General features: G+C 48.6%; 2 protein-coding genes across 4 annotated transcripts in view; both read right to left on the reverse strand.

Annotated features, from left to right (window-relative positions):
* Positions 1-18534, reverse strand: part of LOC119393182 (vacuolar protein sorting-associated protein 72 homolog) — a 234535-nt gene that overhangs the window by 123663 nt on the left and 92338 nt on the right. The window lies entirely within an intron of this gene.
* LOC119393180 (BTB/POZ domain-containing protein 6) overlaps positions 93-18534 on the reverse strand; it is a 64969-nt gene continuing 46527 nt past the window's right edge. For all 3 annotated transcript variants that reach the window (XM_037660017.2, XM_049416133.1, XM_049416132.1), the window contains 3 exons: positions 7322-7761; positions 6187-6531; positions 93-5790 (listed from right to left, as the gene is read on the reverse strand). In XM_037660017.2, the coding sequence (XP_037515945.1) occupies positions 5343-5790; positions 6187-6531; positions 7322-7689 (1161 nt within the window). In that variant the 5' untranslated portion in view covers positions 7690-7761 and the 3' untranslated portion in view covers positions 93-5342. The remainder of the gene's footprint in view (positions 5791-6186; positions 6532-7321; positions 7762-18534) is intronic.

Here is an 18534-nt window from a genome sequence, read left to right on the forward strand (position 1 = left end):
CGAAGAACGCTCTGTTCGACGTTATAACTGTCGCTAAAACATGTTCACAACAGCCGCAGGCATAGGGTACAGTAAGGCGCCACAAACGCATCTCGTTTCATTTGCGCACTAATGCGCGCTTGTTTATTCGTTCGTTCATTCAAACATCTTTTCCGCATTTTTCACTGGGCACAAATCCCTCGCCAGTGTTCAGAACACGTAGCTAGAACAGGTAAAATCAAACAAGTCAGTACTTATATATACACAACGTGGCAGGAAGCTCGGCGCTTATGGCACACTGCAGGTAAAAAAAGAAAAAGAAATGGTCACTCAGCTGCGCGAGCTCCTTCCGATCGATCACCTGTACAAACATATAAACAACAAACAGTGTGCTCCAACAATGCTCGGCGGCATGGGAGCGGAGGACAGTCAGGGCGAGGTTTTAATGTCGACTATGTCCAACAACCCAACAAAAAATAAGTACGTGCAACCGCTTTGTTTCAAGCACAGAGCAAGAATGCGTCAACAGGACTTCGCTACAAAGGGCTTAGTGGAATTGAATAACGAAAGTTGAACGATGCGTCACAAACATACTGCCTGTAGGTGCCAATGACAGCTGTATCATGGACTTATGTAGCTGAAAAAGAAAAAAAAAACAGTTGTTCATAAAAATGTTTTTTAATTGTTTGCTGCTTCACTTTATGTCACATCTAGCTTTATTAAAAAGTCGCCTTTATTGAGTAACAATACGTCATACTTATCTCGCTCCACGCACGAGGCCTAATTGTTTGGTATAAACTTCTGTTGAAACTGGAGGATGATCGCCATGATGTCTACGTAAATTGCCTTTCCCCGTCATACAATCATACAATCTGAGGAAGCCAGCGACGCCTCCAAGTTAAAAATGTTTTCGCATGTTCTAAACGGCAACATTTTGTATGTTGCTAGACGTGTCAGCAATGTTTAACTTATATATGAGCAGAAAAGTTGATGAAAATAGGACTGAGTAATTACATGGTTCTGCTACCGCTACGCATTCGAAATAAAATTTCCTACAGAAGAGCCCAACTTGTTGGCAAGTCTAAAAAATCAGGTCTGTTCACTATTTTTGTTTTTATTTACAGCCCTTGTAATTTCGCAATGCGCTTAAGTACATATATTCGCACTTGACATTACGTAAATGGCCTAATATAAACAGCAAACAAAAAGAAAGTGTTATATTCCCACGGCACAAATTTGGAGGACTGGATCTGATTGCTCCTTGAGGGCTTCACATTATCTTGAAGTTGAAAAAAACAACATAAACGTCGGTATCCTGCATACGAGTCTTATACACTAGAACCTACCAAAACGAAAAATAATACCACAGCCTAACTTTGAGTAGCCACCGAATAGACGCTGCGTCAGAATGTTGCATATTCTGTGCGCGAGACGAGAATTGCTTACAGAACTTGACACAGAAAATGACCAGGTGCAACGGCTGCCCCGAGTACTCAACAAAATAGAACAAAAAATGTACAACAAAAAGTTGCATCAGACTACAAAACACCTCAGGGGCAACTACAAACGCTCCCTGACGTAACACACCAGAGAATGCACAACAAGCTCTGTGATTGCATTCCTGAGGTTTTCTTTGGTCACAAAAAACGAAACATAATATTCTGGCACTATTTGCTTGGCATTACGATGACTAGAACACAGACAGCTTGCGAAAATGAAAACATGCGGCAAGTAGCGCCATCCTGAGCATATAGGTGAATGCAACAGAACATGCACAGCGCAGATCGTTTGCATGCGAATTACACAAGTGAAGGGGATGCCGCATGTCCACACTGTGGACCACTTCTACGCCTATATGAATTACACTGTTTTCCTTCCATTTTTTTTTCTTTCAAGCTTGATTTCAGAGCAAGTGTTTGCTCAACCTTATCATCTTTTCGAATAATGATTCTGGTTAATTATAAAGAAAAGAAGTACGCGACGCACAAGCTTTCATACTCAAGGAAAACACAACCGTATCAGCATGGGCCTAAGCCGTCAATCGCAGCAATAACTGCAACCGGAACATGCATGTGAATACTCAAATATCTTAAGCTCACATCAATAAAATATTACAAACCCACGTGATTTCTCTATATATACCGGACAGAGCAATAGAAGCAGCATAAAATCAGCCTTATATATAGCGATGACGAACGCGTCGTGCCGAAATAAATCTCGCCAGACACTGCAGAAACGTAATACAACAAAGTTCAACAGGTTAGCGATGTCTTCACCAGCAAAAGTGCATCGTATTTTTTTTATACTTGTATTTGAGGAACATTTTAAGAGTATAGAACGTTGGTAGGGAGCGACAAGGGATAATTATGTCTGAGTGCCACTGGAATGGCACAGTGTGTCGTCAACGGTAACGAGGACCCATACAATCGACTGAGATGGCTCTCGTCTTCGAGTCGTCTTATGCGATGCATAAGGGACGCTGTGAAATTTCAATATTTAACTCAGGCAGGCAAGGCATTAGCAAGCAATTGAGCTTGGTGGCTCACAGGGCCCGTTACAGAAAGGAAGCTGACAGAAACTATCAAGGCATCCGCGCTCTACCCGCCACGATGGTCTAGTGGTTGCGGTGCTCGACTGCTGACCCGAAGGTCGCGGGATCGAATCCCGGCCGCGGCGGCCGCATTTTCGATGTAGGCGAAAATACTTGGGGTCCGTGTACTTAGATTTAGGTGCACGTTAAAGGACCCCATGTGGTCGCAATTTCCGGAGCCCTCCACTAAGGCGACCCTCATAATCATATCGCGGTTTAGAAACGTAACCCCCCCCCCGCCCCCCCTCCACACACACGCACACACAAATGTTATTATCTGTGCTCTAACGAGCCAGACTACCACCGCAAAAGTTTTCGCCACCGGACGACACAATGCCCCTTTCCAGTACAGGTCAAGATTGAATGTGACATAAAAATAAAAGTTGCACACGAAAAAGAACAACAGCATAATCTCGAGGGCAGTATAATGTAGCACTGGCCACTGGCTAGTCCAGATTCAATACTTTCCATCATCTCAAGGCGAAGCGCTGTGATCAAGCAGGAAGGACATGAAAGTGTACACACACGCGGCATCACGTTCAGTGATGCCGGCGGGCTGCTGCTCTGTCCGCGTAGTTCCTCCTCGTTCACTTGATCATTTTTAACACCAAAGCGTTCTTTGCCTGAGCCCTCCAACATTTCACTGAGATCATTTCCGTCACGGAAACGACGTAAGTAAGAATGAACGCGAATCGATCAGAAAGAAAAATTGGTCAAAACAGTTTTAGCGAGGCACTCAACCAGGGAATCGAAGTTTTAATCTCTCGGACCACGAATATAGGTGCCGGGCACGCTGACCACTGCGCCACCAACACCATTTTTTTTTCTTTATTCTGCGCCACCAACGCAAGTGACCAAAGTGGCACGACGCGCCGGGTATTCTTTCCCAGCGCCGACGCCCCCTCACGGCAATACCAATAGACATAGTGGACATTTGTGCTGTTGTAACTCTGATTGTTTGAGGTACTGTCCGCAGGCAACTTCTTCTGTAAAGCCACGTTTCACATTCGTGTTATACCGATTCCTTTGAAAGAGGGATCAACCATAACTTTTTGTTCACTCCTACCCTCCGCTTCCTTGTACATACTAACCCACATCAGTACAGCGAACGAATTAAGGTGTACGTGGCACTCGTACACTGAGCCCAGCAATAGCAACCACAATACCATGGGCTTTCTCTTTCTTTTTTTTTTGCCTGGCCTGCGGCGTTTTAAGGGGTCTCACAAACGGCTTTTTGTTTGTTTATATTCCTTGTTGGTCCTTCCTGAGTCGTCACAGCTAACACGACGTTCTTTGCGGAAATGTTTAATGCCGTGTGATGACACCTACACGCACAAATTCTCCACTTTGTAAAAGATGATACGCGAAAGGCAGTGCTGACATTTAAAACAAAAAAAATGTTCTGAACACCTAGTGGAATACCATGCGAGAAGAATGGAACCATATGGCACATAATAATGCACAGCGTTCCCGACTTGACTTGGCGACCGTCGCAGCAAACCCAGAAACTCAAGGTAGGCGAGGCTGAAAAAGTTTCAATACTTGCGAACAACAGCTTTTAGTTGGAGCGGCGGTTGTAATGTGAAATCGGTATTTGTTTGATTGTGCGCGCACTTGTCAAATTCTATGTCTAATTACCTAACAAAAAACACGCGTTTCCCATCCTTGATGAGACAAAGACAAGCCGCGTTTGCTTGACATCACCCAGAACTTGAAGACACGCGCTTCCGTTCTGCCTTCCAATAAAATACCGGTGCTTCGCACAAAACTGAAAATACACTTTCGAGGTTAAGGCAAGAATGTGCGGTGTAAATTAAGAGAACATTACCCATAATTAACTGGCAGGAACGAGGTCTTCACATTCCATCATAAAAGTGCACCATACGCAAAGCACAAGCCACTCACTGGGTGCTAATGTTCCGCAACATAAAATAATTAAAAATCATAAAATCTTCTTGAGCGCCGTGACTGCGCCACCGTAAGATGAGAGTGGCATTCCGAATGGACGAATAAATCTGCATAGGCCCGGTAATAATGATAAAACATTTGTTGTTTGCGCATTCGTATTTTTCTTTGGTAGTAGTCACACGAAATATGTGAACATGAATAATTTATCGTTTCACATGGCCGCGATTCACAGATCTTGGCTTAAAACGCTGTCTTATGCTTCTTTCTCTCCTCTATGTCAGCAGCTCATGCAGAATACAGCTGCACAGTGAGTGGCCAGTTAGATAATGCTCACACGTTTTGATTCTTTTTTCTATCTGTGTATGCCACCTCTCTCAGCGCTGTCCAACTGTAAGGACTCATCAGGCAGCCTTATCACCAGCGCCCACAACACACTGCACCTTTCATACGTGTTGACGTGTTGCCGAAGCGATTGAAGGTCAATAACGGCGTTTCGAAACTTCGCGAAGCCGAGTAGAAAGCTTAGGCACTTTAACCTTCATCTCAGTATATGCAGTCTTTGTCCTTCTTCCCACATACCTTTCTCGAAAACTCACATCAGCGTATCGACACAGCTGTAGTGCCACGTGCTTGCGCAGTGTAATATCTAGTGCCGCATTCCAGAATTTGTTCACTGTCACAAATAACGGAAATACGTATTTACATGCCTTCGCCTTTGACACTTGAGCGCAATAGTAAAGTAGGCGAGAAGCACTCTGGCACCCAATTAGCAAAATGAAAGCCAGCCATTCCTGAAGCAAGGAGCACTGAGGTCCCGCCCAGCAGGCGTCTTCTGCGCACAATGACAGAGAGACGCGAGGCGCCCTTAGTCTAGAATAGACACGAATGTCCAGAACACATCCGCGGCGCACTTGCGCACTTTGGCCGACGTGGACTTTCGGCTCCTGGCCAGCGTCTGAGATCGCACTTGCCCGGTGGCCGGAGTGGTGCTCTGTTCACTGTCGGGTGCAGCCAACGGCAAAGGTGGCAGCGAAGGGCGCTGCCTCAGCGCCAGGTTGGTCCTGAGTGCCGGCGTCAGTCGGTCCTCTCCGATGCGGCCGTCCATGAATTCGAGCACGAGCGCTGCCTCGCTGTCGTCCAGCATTGCCGGGGCCGCGCGTCGGAACTGGTCGCGGTCGAGCAAGAAGTGACGAACCAGGTAGGCAGCGTCGCCCAGCGCTCGCCGCTTTTGTGCAGGTTCTGCAGCGTCGCCTCGGCGTCGGCATTCGGCGGCCGCCCAACGGTCAGCACCCTTGGCCGCCGAAACTTCGGACCTAGGAGAGCAGCGGAAGCAGGAAGTAGGAGAGCTGTATAGCTTAGTTGCGCAAACCATTCTCCTTAACGATAAGTTAGACGTATAGGAAATCGCGGGTTTGTCTTACAGATATCAGCATGCTTCCTGTAAGTTACAACTCACAGTGATTAGTTGGCGTGCACACTACGGCTAACTTTGTATATATCCGTGTAAGAATGGGAGAAGACTCCCTCCATTCATTACTTCTCGAAGAACTGTCTCGCTCTACATGATTAATCCACACTGCCCTTCTTACCTAGGAAGGGCACATACTTTTCTTCCCTAATCGAGGTACAAAAGGAGGAGTCGGTGAAAAAAGCCAGAGATCAAACAAGGTGTCTCTGACTTCGCAAGCGACATCAGTATGTGCACAAACCTGAGCCACAGGGAGTCCCTGCCCAGCACGAGGGCAAAGACGGTGCGGGGCAAGCACTCGAAGGCGGCGTCAGCCAGCAGCCGCTCGGCGTTGCGGTCCACCACGTCCAGGCAGCGGGCGCGCGTCTCGTTCAGCAGGTTCTGTTGCAGGTCCAAGGCAGGGCCACCGCCGGAGACCTCGCAGAGCCGCGTGAGCGCCGACAGCGCCGTCTCCCTGTCCACGTGGTCACCCACGTAGCACAGACACTCGGAGAGGAGCCCGGCGACGGCGAAAGCGTGGGCGACACGCATCACGTCAAGTGCCGTGGACACGTCTTCGAGACACACGTCCCGCCCGTACAGGAAGCTGGCAAAAAGAACGTACTCCATCAGTGTCGGCACTCAACAATGTTTAACGTTTGAGGGAACATTTGCGAACGTCTTCCCGGAAACTATGCTTCGGGCGTTGTTTCTTCACAAGGCAGGGCCGCTCTGCTACTTGCTCTAAGAAGCGTACACACCAGCTGTACACCCTCACGTTATAGCCATGACCCGTGCAATCTGCGCAGCGCTGAACAAACAGTGACTGAAAGTAATTTCGTCATGATCTAAGTATCGTGATGTAGGGTTTCCATTATTCTAAAGTTATTGTGTAAAGCCGCGCGACAGAGCTTGGATTTACCGTAAAAGGGTGCTCGCATGTTTCTCGCTTTCCGCGTCGGCAATGCACAGTCACTACTATAATTTTTCACCACAAAAAGCAACTAGCCGAAAATGCAACTAGCGGAAAACGCATAAGCTGATAATGCCGTTCGCCGAGTACATCAGACTATTAGCAAACGTGATGAGAACACGAATCAGTTTAACCACGTCTTGAGCTCGGGCGGCGCGATTTTGCATGATCTTCACCGCAGCGAGACACACGCGCTACGTTGTCGAACAGTATCTTCAGTGCACTAAACATATTTTACGCCTCAACCATTTGTTCACTCAACGAATCGACATGGGGTTCGTGCACATCGCCTGAAGCAAGATATAGATCATTGTGTAAAAACACAATGCTCTGTATTAAGATATGCACGTTATCTCTTCAACTGTGGCACTTCGTGAGTCGTGCTCCCGTAACGTCCACGAGGAGGGTCGCAGGACGCACTCACGGTATCATCTTCTCGAAAGCGTCAGGGTCTGCCCAGACGACACGCAGCGTCCTGGTCGGTCGCCCAGAGTCCGCATCGTTGCACCGGCCGAGCAAGTCTTGGAGCACGATGCTCTGTCTGAGCGCCGCAGCGTGCACTCGGATGGTCCGGGTCCCTCCGGTCTCGGGACCCACGACGAGGCTCACGTCGGGCGGCTCCGTGAGCCGCAGAAAATCTGTCGCATCAGGCAGCGGAGGCGCTGTGGGCCTCGCCGGGTGCCACGGGTGGACGACGCCCGTCGCCGGAGGGTAGGAAGCGCAGCTGCACAGCGTGGGCTCGGTCTGCGTGCAGCGGCTCCTCGCGGGCACGGGACGCCGAGGGGCGGCCATGGCCGACGCGAAGGCAGCCGGGCGGCCGCCGCCTCGGGAACCCGGTGCCCGGCGCCTGCCGCTCGTCCTGCCCTGCACGAGGAGCTCAGTGACCGAGTTGCACGCAGAAAATCGTGATGCTCTCTTAGTCATCATCATCATCATCATCCGCAGCAGCAGCAGCAGCAGCAGCAGCAGCAGTGACGATGTAAAGTGACTGTAATGATGGCTGTCGCCAGGTGAGGCTGTATTCTTAACTACTACTACTACTTTGATTGCGCTTGTACTTTACAACCATCAATAAGGGCAGATAACGTTCTCATGGTTTTAGCAGTCACCAATCCTTGCAAGTGCAGAATAATTAATGGGCGACAAAACGGCCTTTAACGTTAAAGTGACACGACTGAGGAACTGCATATCAAATCTTTCTTGAACTTAGTATACGAATCTTTATGCACCTTATATCAGTATTGTATAGCAGTTCTAGCAGCAGCAATTGAAGCAGTAATAGTTCTATACTAGTAGCACTATGCACATAGTGCTGTACATTTTCGATACACCTTCAATCAAAATGCGTTCAGTGCGTTAATTGTCCTTATTCGTACGTTTACAGCAACGAGGAAACGACATGAAATATATATTTTATTCGGCATGTGTTGCTTTAACGTCCAACTGCAACGAAATTTCACTTGGGCGACATCGGTCATAGGTAAGTCGCGCATTCTAGTCTTCGCAGCGCTGTAGGGCTGGTGAATGCCTAATTCTCAAATTATCGGCATTTCAATAACACGCAAGTGTACTACGCTAGCACCTCGTGTTTCGCATGTTATACGACGAAAGCATAAGAAAACTGCCTCCGAAATTTTTTAGCGCGAGCATCCATGAACAGTGAACACTGAAGAGCACAAGAAAGTTGCCTCCGAAATTTTTTAGCGCGAGCATTCATGAACACTGAACAGCACTATAATATCGGAGGTTATCTGTAGCCCGCACGTTTGGAATCATACATCACCGAGCGGTAATTACGGCGTCTTTTTTTTTTCTTTCAGACCCGCGAGAGATGGTGCGCAGGGCTGAGGAAATGGTTATGATACAAGGCTTGCACGTAGGGGGGCTACCCACCTGGGGCGAAGGATCTCACTTGCTCCGCAATGAGTGCATACTCTCTGTTTCAGTATCAAAAGACTCCCACCGTTAGGAGTCTTTCGCGACGTATACACTCGTATTTCAAGCGTAAGATATTGCTCGCAGGGATTTGTTTGTCTGGAGCTAGCTTCTTTGCATGCGCTGTAAAATATAAATTACCCGAGGCCCTTTTAGGTGAGCCCTGACTTACAGACCTAACTCCCTTTAAAGGTTAAAGGTTAGAGCCACACGACTCTCCGAAGAGAGACCTCCAAGAGAGAGTTGACGATGTGGCACGACTCGCCAAAAAGAGCGACAGGCATTTCTTTTTTTAATTTTACGCCTTCGTTGGTCTAATCTGGCGGCGTAGAATGACCGTACGCGAGGAATGCACCGCTCGTCAGTCATGCGCTCCCGTTGTCGCACTGCACGTATAAATTGCTCATTTATCGGTATTCACAAGCGTAACACTTATTCAGCTCTGCAAAGCGGCAATTAAACACATTCCGATTTCTTAAAATCCAAATGAATCCACATACTGGTGCGCATAATGGCCACTTACGAGCGAAAAATCGAGTCGACAAACATTTTACGCACCAGAAAATTCAACCATTGCTAGTATACAGTAAAACCTCGGTGATACGAATCTCGCGGGTTTACCAAAAATATTCGTATCATCCAGCATTCGTATCACCAGAAAACATGAAAAATTAGTATGCGACAAAAGAAAGGTGGCGTGCGTTTTGATTTAGTGTTTCTGAAGGCCGCAGCGACGTCATGAACAGCTCTGAATAATTGCCAGTAAAGTTTTTAGACGTGAACGATCGTACTTGTACTCGTAAATATACGGTGCATGCGCGCGTGTGTAATTAATGAACCAGATGTGTTGTGCCCCGTGACCGCTAGTAGCCCCTTCCTAATCTTACTACGCTTTTCTGCATGACACCAGAATACTGCGGCGAAATTTACTTAAGAAGCGCTTTGCACACGATAGATAAGAGGCCAAGCTCCTTCGCCAAGACCGTCCGCTTCGTCTCTTGGGGTCTTCGTCCACGTTTCATGGGCCTTCATGACGGACCCGCAGCCCAAAATTCAGTCTTGTTTCATAGAACGTCTGATTGCGGGGACATGGCTTGCATATACGTGGCAGGCACTTGTTAACACAGTACAAGAACGCTGCTGCCTCGGGCACAGGAGCACGCGTCAACGCGTCCAAAAAAAAAGAAAGCGCGACGTCAGCGTCATATGTAATGTAAACGCGAAGGCGCATAAAGGCCTCCAAGATTCGCGCGCACTATCTCGGAGGCAACAACGCACCGTTGATGGTCGCGCATCGCGCATGCCCGCGCTTGACTGCTGCGTCTTCCGCGACAGCGCAGGCAGCCCCTGTTCGTACCTGTGCGCCAGCGTGCGTTCGTATCAAACGTCGCGGGGGGCAGATCAGTTCGCAACAACCGTACTCCAATACATTGCAGGCTAATGGGCTTTGGCCGGGACCACAGAAAAATTCGTATCACCCCGAAATTCGTACGAGCCGTGATCGTATCACCGAGGTTTTACTGTAGTATGTGAAAAAACTATCACTGACCGAAAGCTTTTCCGCCACGGCGTTCTACTAGTTATGGTGCTCGACTGCTGACCCGAAGGTCGCGGGATCGAATCCCGACCGCGGCGGCCGCATTTCGATGGAGGCGAAATGCTAGAGACCCTTGTGCCTAGATTTACGTGCACGTTAAAGAACACAAGATGGTCAGAATTTCCAAAGCCCTCCACTACGGCGTCCCCCATAATCATATCGTGGTTTTGAAACGTAAAACCCCAACAATTATTATATTATCGAAAGGCTTCACACGACGGCTAATCTGCACGCCTTATCAAACCCCCATCTATCGCTCGTTGACGTAACGATTGGACGTGGAAGGTCGCGTGAGTGCTGGGAAATAATTCTGAACCTCTGGCCCCGAAGTCCACGGCGTGCACAAGAGGGGCCCTCGGCGCGGAACATCTGGCGGCCGCCGACGGAAACGATGGTTGCGCCAGCGGCCGCGATTCGTTCGTTTCGCACGCTCTTTCTCCGCTCTCTCGCGGTGCGCATGTGAGCAAAGGCTCCTGGCCGTTTTGGCGAGTTTCGGATATTCTAAACGAGTGATCCCAATTCAACCCTTACTGATGAATAATGATTGTTGGGATTTTACGTCCTAAGACACCGATATGATTATGATAGATGCCGCAGGGGAGGGCTCCCGAAATTCCGACCACGGGGGGACACGCACTTAAATCTAAGTACACGGCATCTTGCCTTCATCGAAATGCGTCCGCGATTCAATCCCGCGACCTTTGGGTCAGCAGTCAAGCCGCATAACCACTGCGGCGGGTAACCCTTACTGATTATAACTGCGATGCATATAACGCTATGAAAATTATTCGTATTATTTCGTCTGATTAAAGCGGCTCTATTACCGTGAGCTGTTTCATGATTGTGCAAAGGAACTCCTCAGTCAACAACATAATGCGACACAAGATGTATGTGCACTTCAATATGGCTCAGATATTATTGACGGTGTATACGCACCGCAACAGTTTTTTAGCAAACGGTTACCGCATGCTCCACCTCTCCTTACTGAGATAAAATATTCTTGAACACGGAGTGTCGTCAACGTTTCAGCAAGCGGTCTTCAAGGCAGCAACAGTCGCTGCCTTTTGAAGAGCCGTGGAAAGGAAACACGAGATGGAGCGAACAGCGTAGGAAGAAAGTGTAGATCGGCGAAAACATCAGAAGCTAAGCCAACCCGACTTTTCAAGCAAGCCGTTTTACTTCGTAAGTTTGCTCTGCGCCGCAAACCTAGCGAGTAACAACAGCAACAGAATTCCTCGTCTGCAGAGGTGTCTATATTATAAGGCAATCTTTCCTGATCCTCGCGAAACGAGCGCACGAAGGAACCACATATAAGCAGGAAGCGACTCAGCCTGTCGTGTGGAGTGACAGGCCTACACATGCGCAGCACCACACAAACAGACGCGAGGAGTGATCAGACCGGAAGGGCTGCACTGTTTTGTTCGTGCCCGCCAGCCGACACCGGCGTGGGAGCTCAGCTTCGAGCGCATCCCCAAGAACACGAGAGGTGCGAGCGGCAACGATGACCGACACGTCCATGCAGGGGCTTCGACAGGTTGCCAACAACAGCGGCGCAGAATCAAAATATTTACTGGGCGGACTGCGCGCGCAAAGTCGAATAATTTCCACGTATAGCCGGAACGGTCGCGGAATCTTTTTTTTTCCGCCAAAGAATGCGGAGTATGGCAGTAAACGTACTGCGAGTATCTCAAGTAATGTGCGTCGGGGGGGGGGGGGGGGGGGGGGGGGGGGGGGCTGGTTGGGTACGACATTGAAACTGAAATAAAACTGCGCGGGTGACGGAACACAAGAAGTTGACAGGACGGGCGCAGACTAACAACTGAATTTATTGAAAACACCAAACTTCCACTTCTGACAACACACACGCGCACAAGCACACGCGACAGTATCGCACACTATATATTCATGGCCCTAGAAATCTACCCTAAAAATTCAAGCTCTGTTTTGTGTAGATAAACAGAGGTTTAGATCACAGACGCTTCCAATATTTCGCGTGCCCTTTTTTCTCTGGCACGCCCCAACACTTTTGTTTCCTCAAAGAGCGGCTTGCAATTAGCGCACTACCTACAATGTACCGCCAAGTGTTGTCCACTACCTGAACTTGCAGCATACGAATGCTCCAACAGGCGCTTATTCAAGCATCCTGCCACAGCTCAACGGGACCTCATAGACCACCTTTGTTTTGCATCTATACGAACTTGCGTTTGTGGTTTGTGCCGCACTTGCCATTTTTCCTGACCCTCGTAAGGGCGCACACGCGGGACAACTTGCATGGCGCTGAGCAAAAAACACCCACGCCAAATTTCTCTTGGGAATGTGATGACTATTGTAAACTTATGTAACAGGACTCCACATAAATATAAAAGAAATAGCGTGATACACACGTGACGAAAAATAAAAAGGCATGTCCCTATCTTTGTGCAGTAAAATTAGTTTACCTAAATTAAGACCTACCGTCCAAATTACGGACTGTTTGGATTTAGCTTTCCCAGACTTTTTCAAATATTAATTCAATTCAATAAAGATTATCCATCCATCAATCGTGAAGGATGCACACAATCAATGATGGCATCTCTTAGAATAACAGAGAGCTGAGCTAGTTAGTAAGTATTCTTTTTAAAAGACAGGGTGCGCAAACACGAATACAAGAAGGAAGTCACGGCACCACAAACGCCGACTAACAATGAGTCGGCGTTTGTAGTGTCGTGACTTGTTTCTTTTGTCCGTGCTTGCACGCCCTGTTTCTTAGACTCAAGGTATCTCGCTCCGAAAGAATTTTTTGACAACGTCGCAGTCGATGATCAAAACCTTCGCGCAAGATTATTATCATTATTATTTTTGTCATTACGCACCTGTGGACAGGGGCGATCGGAAACGCAATGTGCAACCATATGCTTGGCAGCAGCGCACCATTTACGCTGAGAAACCTAAGGACATCGCCGCGGAATTTGGTTTTGTAATATCCAGTTGCGGTGTAGTACATGGTCGCTCCATGGTCCCTCACTATTTTAACAGCGGAGCAGCTTAAGATCGAGGTTAATCCCTGCGGAGCGTAACGCAGCTCCTAGTTGTTGACCATGAAGTAACGGTGTGCAGGCTTGCATGCACGTTTGATGAATTGCGCACGCTACGCCGCAGCGGCCGAACTCTTAAGAGGTTTTTGTTATGTGTTTGTCATGAGCCGTTCGTTATGCAGATTTTATCTGGGCATTCGCGTTGTGTAGAACTGTCTTCGCGCTCGAAACTACCTCGCGCACAATTTCCTGTATATATGCATGTAGCTGTCGTCAAAAGCAATAGACTGGCAAAAGGCGCCACCCTCTATATATCCGCGGTTAACGTCCATTACCGACTTCGCCCATCACGAGTTTTGTTCCTCACAGCCAGGGGGAAACAAGAAACTTCAAAGAGCGCCCGTCCAATTGATTTCGTCGTTCCGAGCGAAAACACGCGCATCTCACGACCGCGAGGAGGGCGCTCACACAATAGCACAGACAACGCACGCACATACACGCACGCGCGAAGGAAGCTTAAATCCCATGAGCTTCCGGCCAGCAGCTGCATCAGCCCGCCGCGTGCGTCGTGGCTCGTTTTAAAACCGCGCCGGGGTCGGCCACTGCTGCTCACAGGGTTCTCGCGGTACAAGTGCGGGGAGTGACCCCACGATACTAGATCACTGTGACCCACGCAGCGCACAACAGCCGGATTCGCGGAAAAGCCAATCGGTGTGCTAGCGAATGAAGGCACCGCGACGCTTGGTGCGCTGCGGCTGGGAAGAATCTGAGCGCAGGTCATTTCCTCCTCAACAATCGGTGTACTGGCTCCAATATTATCTTTTGCTAAGCCCTCTAGGAACGAGCGGCAGATGTACGAAGCCTGCACCTGAAGGCAAGAAATGGTACTCGCTAATCGGTCGTGCCCTAGTGACATGTCAGCATAGTTGTGTGTGTGTGTGTGTGGGGGGGGGGGGGGGGGGGGGGGCATTGCGAAGCATGCTGTCTTTTGGACTCAACGAACCGAGGGGGGCGGGGGGGCTGCGATGAAACATCGTCCCCCCCCCCCCTCAATTGGGAACCCTGCGTACGCCTATGATTACATTAAAATAATAAAATGAAAAGGAAGCTGACGTCGAAAAATAAAAGGAAGTAAAAAGGCTAAGGGGTTGCGCCTGTTCCGGCTGCTTGAGTACGCCGTAGTCGAGATAGGGTTCGTCACGACATCCGGTGACTTTGGGACGTCTCGTTGGCGCTTGCGTGTTTAGAGCGACGAGCAGCTGCCGCCGTCGAGTACGCGCGCCTCTCAACGCCGTTGGTGAGGCAGGTTTCCGTCCCCGCGCTGCAGCGTTCGCGCCATCACGCTTGCACTCGCCGGTTCTAACGGCACCGTGCACATTGCCGAATTCTGCAATGGCAGCATTCGAGCAAGTAGCTGCAGTGCTGTGGGGCACTTCTGTATCCGATTGTCCCGTGGCCTGTCGCACTGTATTTATTACTTGCCCCCCCCCCCCCTCCCCCCCGACAGAGCAGGCGCGCTTCGATTGGGGAAAAATAAAATTTAAAGAAAAAACGCGTATATTTAGGTTTAGGTGCACGTTAAAGAACCCCAGGTGGTCAAACTTAATCGGGAGTCCCTTAACGTACGGGAAGCCTCATAACCATCTCGTGATACTGACACGTGAAGCACCTGAATTGAAGTTTTGAAATATATTATTCGCCCTCCATAGGACTGCTTTAAAGAAAGAAAGAAAGAAAGAAAGAAAGAAAGAAAGAAAGAAAGAAAGAAAGAAAGAAAGAAAGAAAGAAAGAAAGAAAGAAAGAAAGAAAGAAAGAAAGAAAGAAAGAAAGAAAGAAAGAAAGAAAGAAAGAAAGAAAGAAAGAAAGTTGGTTGCTCAGGGATCACAAACGAATGTCGCGTGCACAGTAACATTTTGGAGCCGCGGTTACATTGTTCCGCAGTGAAATTTTGCAGAAAAGATACAAATATATACAAATATTCACCGGAAAAATAGAACCTATATGGCTTTAAAGTTGAAAGAAGTAAATGAACGAAGAAAATTCAGTGCAACTTCAATGACGGCCGCCAGCGGGCGGTGAGATACTCGTATTCTTACAGCACGCTACCTGTCTTTGGGACGGCTCAAAGCACATCTGTTTGTGTTCCTTAACTACGTAGTGTATAGTTCAGGCTTCCCAAACGCCTTCCCAAGAACACAGTATACTTTTCACTGCTGCAGTGGGGGGGGGGGGGGGGGGGGGGGGGTAGGATTAGGCGTACTTACAAACGTTCGCTCGCGAACACACACGCATATACAGGACATGACTTTTAGAAAATACAAGATTTTTTAAACATCGTCTGCGACAGCATAATTGTGCACTTCAGCTCGAGTACGCCAAAAGGCGGACACCACATGCACATAAAACTGAAACAGTAGACGTATAGTTATCAATTAATATTTAATAATTAACGCTTTAATTATTTACATTACGCTACATATTGCAACTGACAAATTGTAGCCTCACTTTACGAATTGAATTGAACACGACTTTATTTGGTCCTGCGGAACGCGACGGGGTACGCAGCTCCGCTCACAAGGATCAGCTTACGTGGGACCTGAGTTTACGAGGTAAATTCACTTGGAATCAAACATGAGAGCTCCTGCGACATGCGCCCATGTTACACGAGGCAAACTCGTCCAGCGGTGACAAGAGCGATAACTCTGACTTGCACTTCGAAAACCGGCTTCAGAATAACAGATATAAACACGCGCAAGACACGGTATTAACTATATGCCCGGTCCCGGTGCTAAGTAAAGGTAGCACGTCAATAGCTCGTACGCGCCTATCTGTGTCACCTTTCTTCGTCTAAGTCGCGTTGCATTTCTCTGAGTATATGAACCAACTTGCCCAAGTCGAGATATTATAATTGAAGAATCGACTCGCCCAAACTTTCACGTTAACGAGTCAGGTTGGAATGAAGATCCGCATGGCCTGTAGCTTTTCGAAAGTCTTCTTTTATTGCACAAAGCCTCGGATAGAATGGCGAGGTAAGAAAATAAGCGAACGCGATGGCGCTGGTCGTCAGCCGCCGACACTGGCCATCCACAGCGCGATGCCTGCGAATGCATTCCGGTCACGTGGGTCCAATCCTGGGGTGTGCGGGGGGTCGTCGTGCACGACAGCCCAGCCTAGCTAGATGCATCCTGCCGATGGACTCCCGGTTTTCTTACGCCGACATCACGCCTATGGCGGTTCAAGGTCTGCACATGGTGTGCGCGTGGAGTCAAGCGGGGGCCGCACGCCGCGTGAACGGCGCTCTGCTGGCCATCAGTGCATTCGCACCTGCTCGTCCACCTCACCTGATGCGCGAACGAGGATATATTACGTCGATCCTTTATAGCCTGCACCAGAGGGATGCTTCTTCCTTCGTTTGCTAACATGTTCTTAAATTTCGAGTGAAGCGCTCCTGCACCGCCAAACTGCCCAACATATGCACGTGTCCGTTCTTAAGGGAAAGCTAAGAAATACCAAGCCGTGGTTCAAAAAGCCCTACGTGGTTCATGCGAATGTGACTTGGAGCGAAAAGCCGGCGTCGACTTGAAATCGAACAAAAGGTCACGGTCTCAGCTGGCTCGATGGCGCGCGAGCTGCGCGTTCACTTTGTGTTTGCGGCGTTCCCGTGACTAAAAAAATATAAAAGATTGATGAGCCCTTGCCCTATTGGGAAAATTAGGGCAAGCGAAGTTTGGCGTGCGCGCACCTGACGTAGTACTTTTCTTTCTTTCTTTTTTTCTTTCTTTCTTTCTTTCTTTCTTTCTTTCTTTCTTTCTTTCTTTCTTTCTTTCTTTCTTTCTTTCTTTCTTTCTTTCTCTCTATCGCATTGCGCAATACTCTCTCCTAGCTATCTCCTTCCTCCATGCCGGGAATCGGACCTTCGTCCACGTGCTTAGCAGCGCAACACTTCAGTTGCTATACAGGCAACAACGACGGCCATGCGTTCATTTCCAGGCAGCGATGAAATGTGGCAACGCGAAATGACTAGTCACCTCGATAAAAGATCAGACTCTCTCGATCGCCAACAAGCCCACGATCGAGAGAACATCAGTTATTGGAAAACGGCGCGTACAAATACGCACGCGCACCTTCGAAGGCCGCATTTGTGTACACGTGCCGGCGACGATTTTTCGCGTATATACGACGCCGGCACTGTAATCTGTGAGTTATAAAAACTCCGCTTAAATAGCGATGTTTGCATGACAATGTGCACGGTGAAATAGCCACGCCGGATGGCTGTCGTCCTTGAGTCGTCTTAGGCTACTGCATGAGGGACCCTGTGTTTTATCGTCCTGCAGCAGCCAAGCGCGGTGACTGTTACCGTCAAAGAATGAGCACTCGCACGAAAGGAAGGTTTCGAGGCAGTAATGAGGCGCACGGCGCTGTAGCTGAACCGATTCAATGAGCGTGGGCAATATAAATGGGCAGCTTCGCTGGCATAGATGGGTAGCCCCGAAGATATATACCGCAGACTTCGAGCGTAACCCCATTTGTTGTAACATCACCAAGAGTATGGTTTAGGCACAGCGGCACTAGTTCCGCTGTGTCAAGGTCAGTGACCTATGGCTTAGACCCGAAAATGGCGCAGACATGTTTGTCAAGTGCGCAAGCCGAGTACACCAAGAAAAAAAGTATGATTACTTGATGGTCTTTTTGGAGAGTCCTGATTTGCCAGACGCACGTTCGTTGTCTTTTGCAGATCATTATACCCTCTTCGGGGAGCTGTGGAAGGCGCGACTATCCAAGAGAGAGATAACGCGTATCTTTAAACAGAGCTATATACGTGACAAGTGAGGACTCAGAAGAGTAACAGATTATCTCTTTTTTCTTTTTTTTTTCTTAGAGTGTACTCCCCACTGCGCTGGCGTCTTTAATACGCGCGATTTTCAATGCTTACGTACGAACCAAACAGCTCGTTAGTGTGCGTTTTTTTTACCTAATAATATATGCTCTGGGAGTTCGCTCTCTCTACCGGTCGACCCGTCATGGTGGTCTAGTGGTTATGGTACTTGACTGCTGACCCGAAGGTCGTGGGATCGAATCCCGGTCGCGGCG

This window comes from Rhipicephalus sanguineus, chromosome 5 (assembly GCF_013339695.2).
Source record: "Rhipicephalus sanguineus isolate Rsan-2018 chromosome 5, BIME_Rsan_1.4, whole genome shotgun sequence".
NCBI classification, from domain to species: domain Eukaryota; kingdom Metazoa; phylum Arthropoda; class Arachnida; order Ixodida; family Ixodidae; genus Rhipicephalus; species Rhipicephalus sanguineus.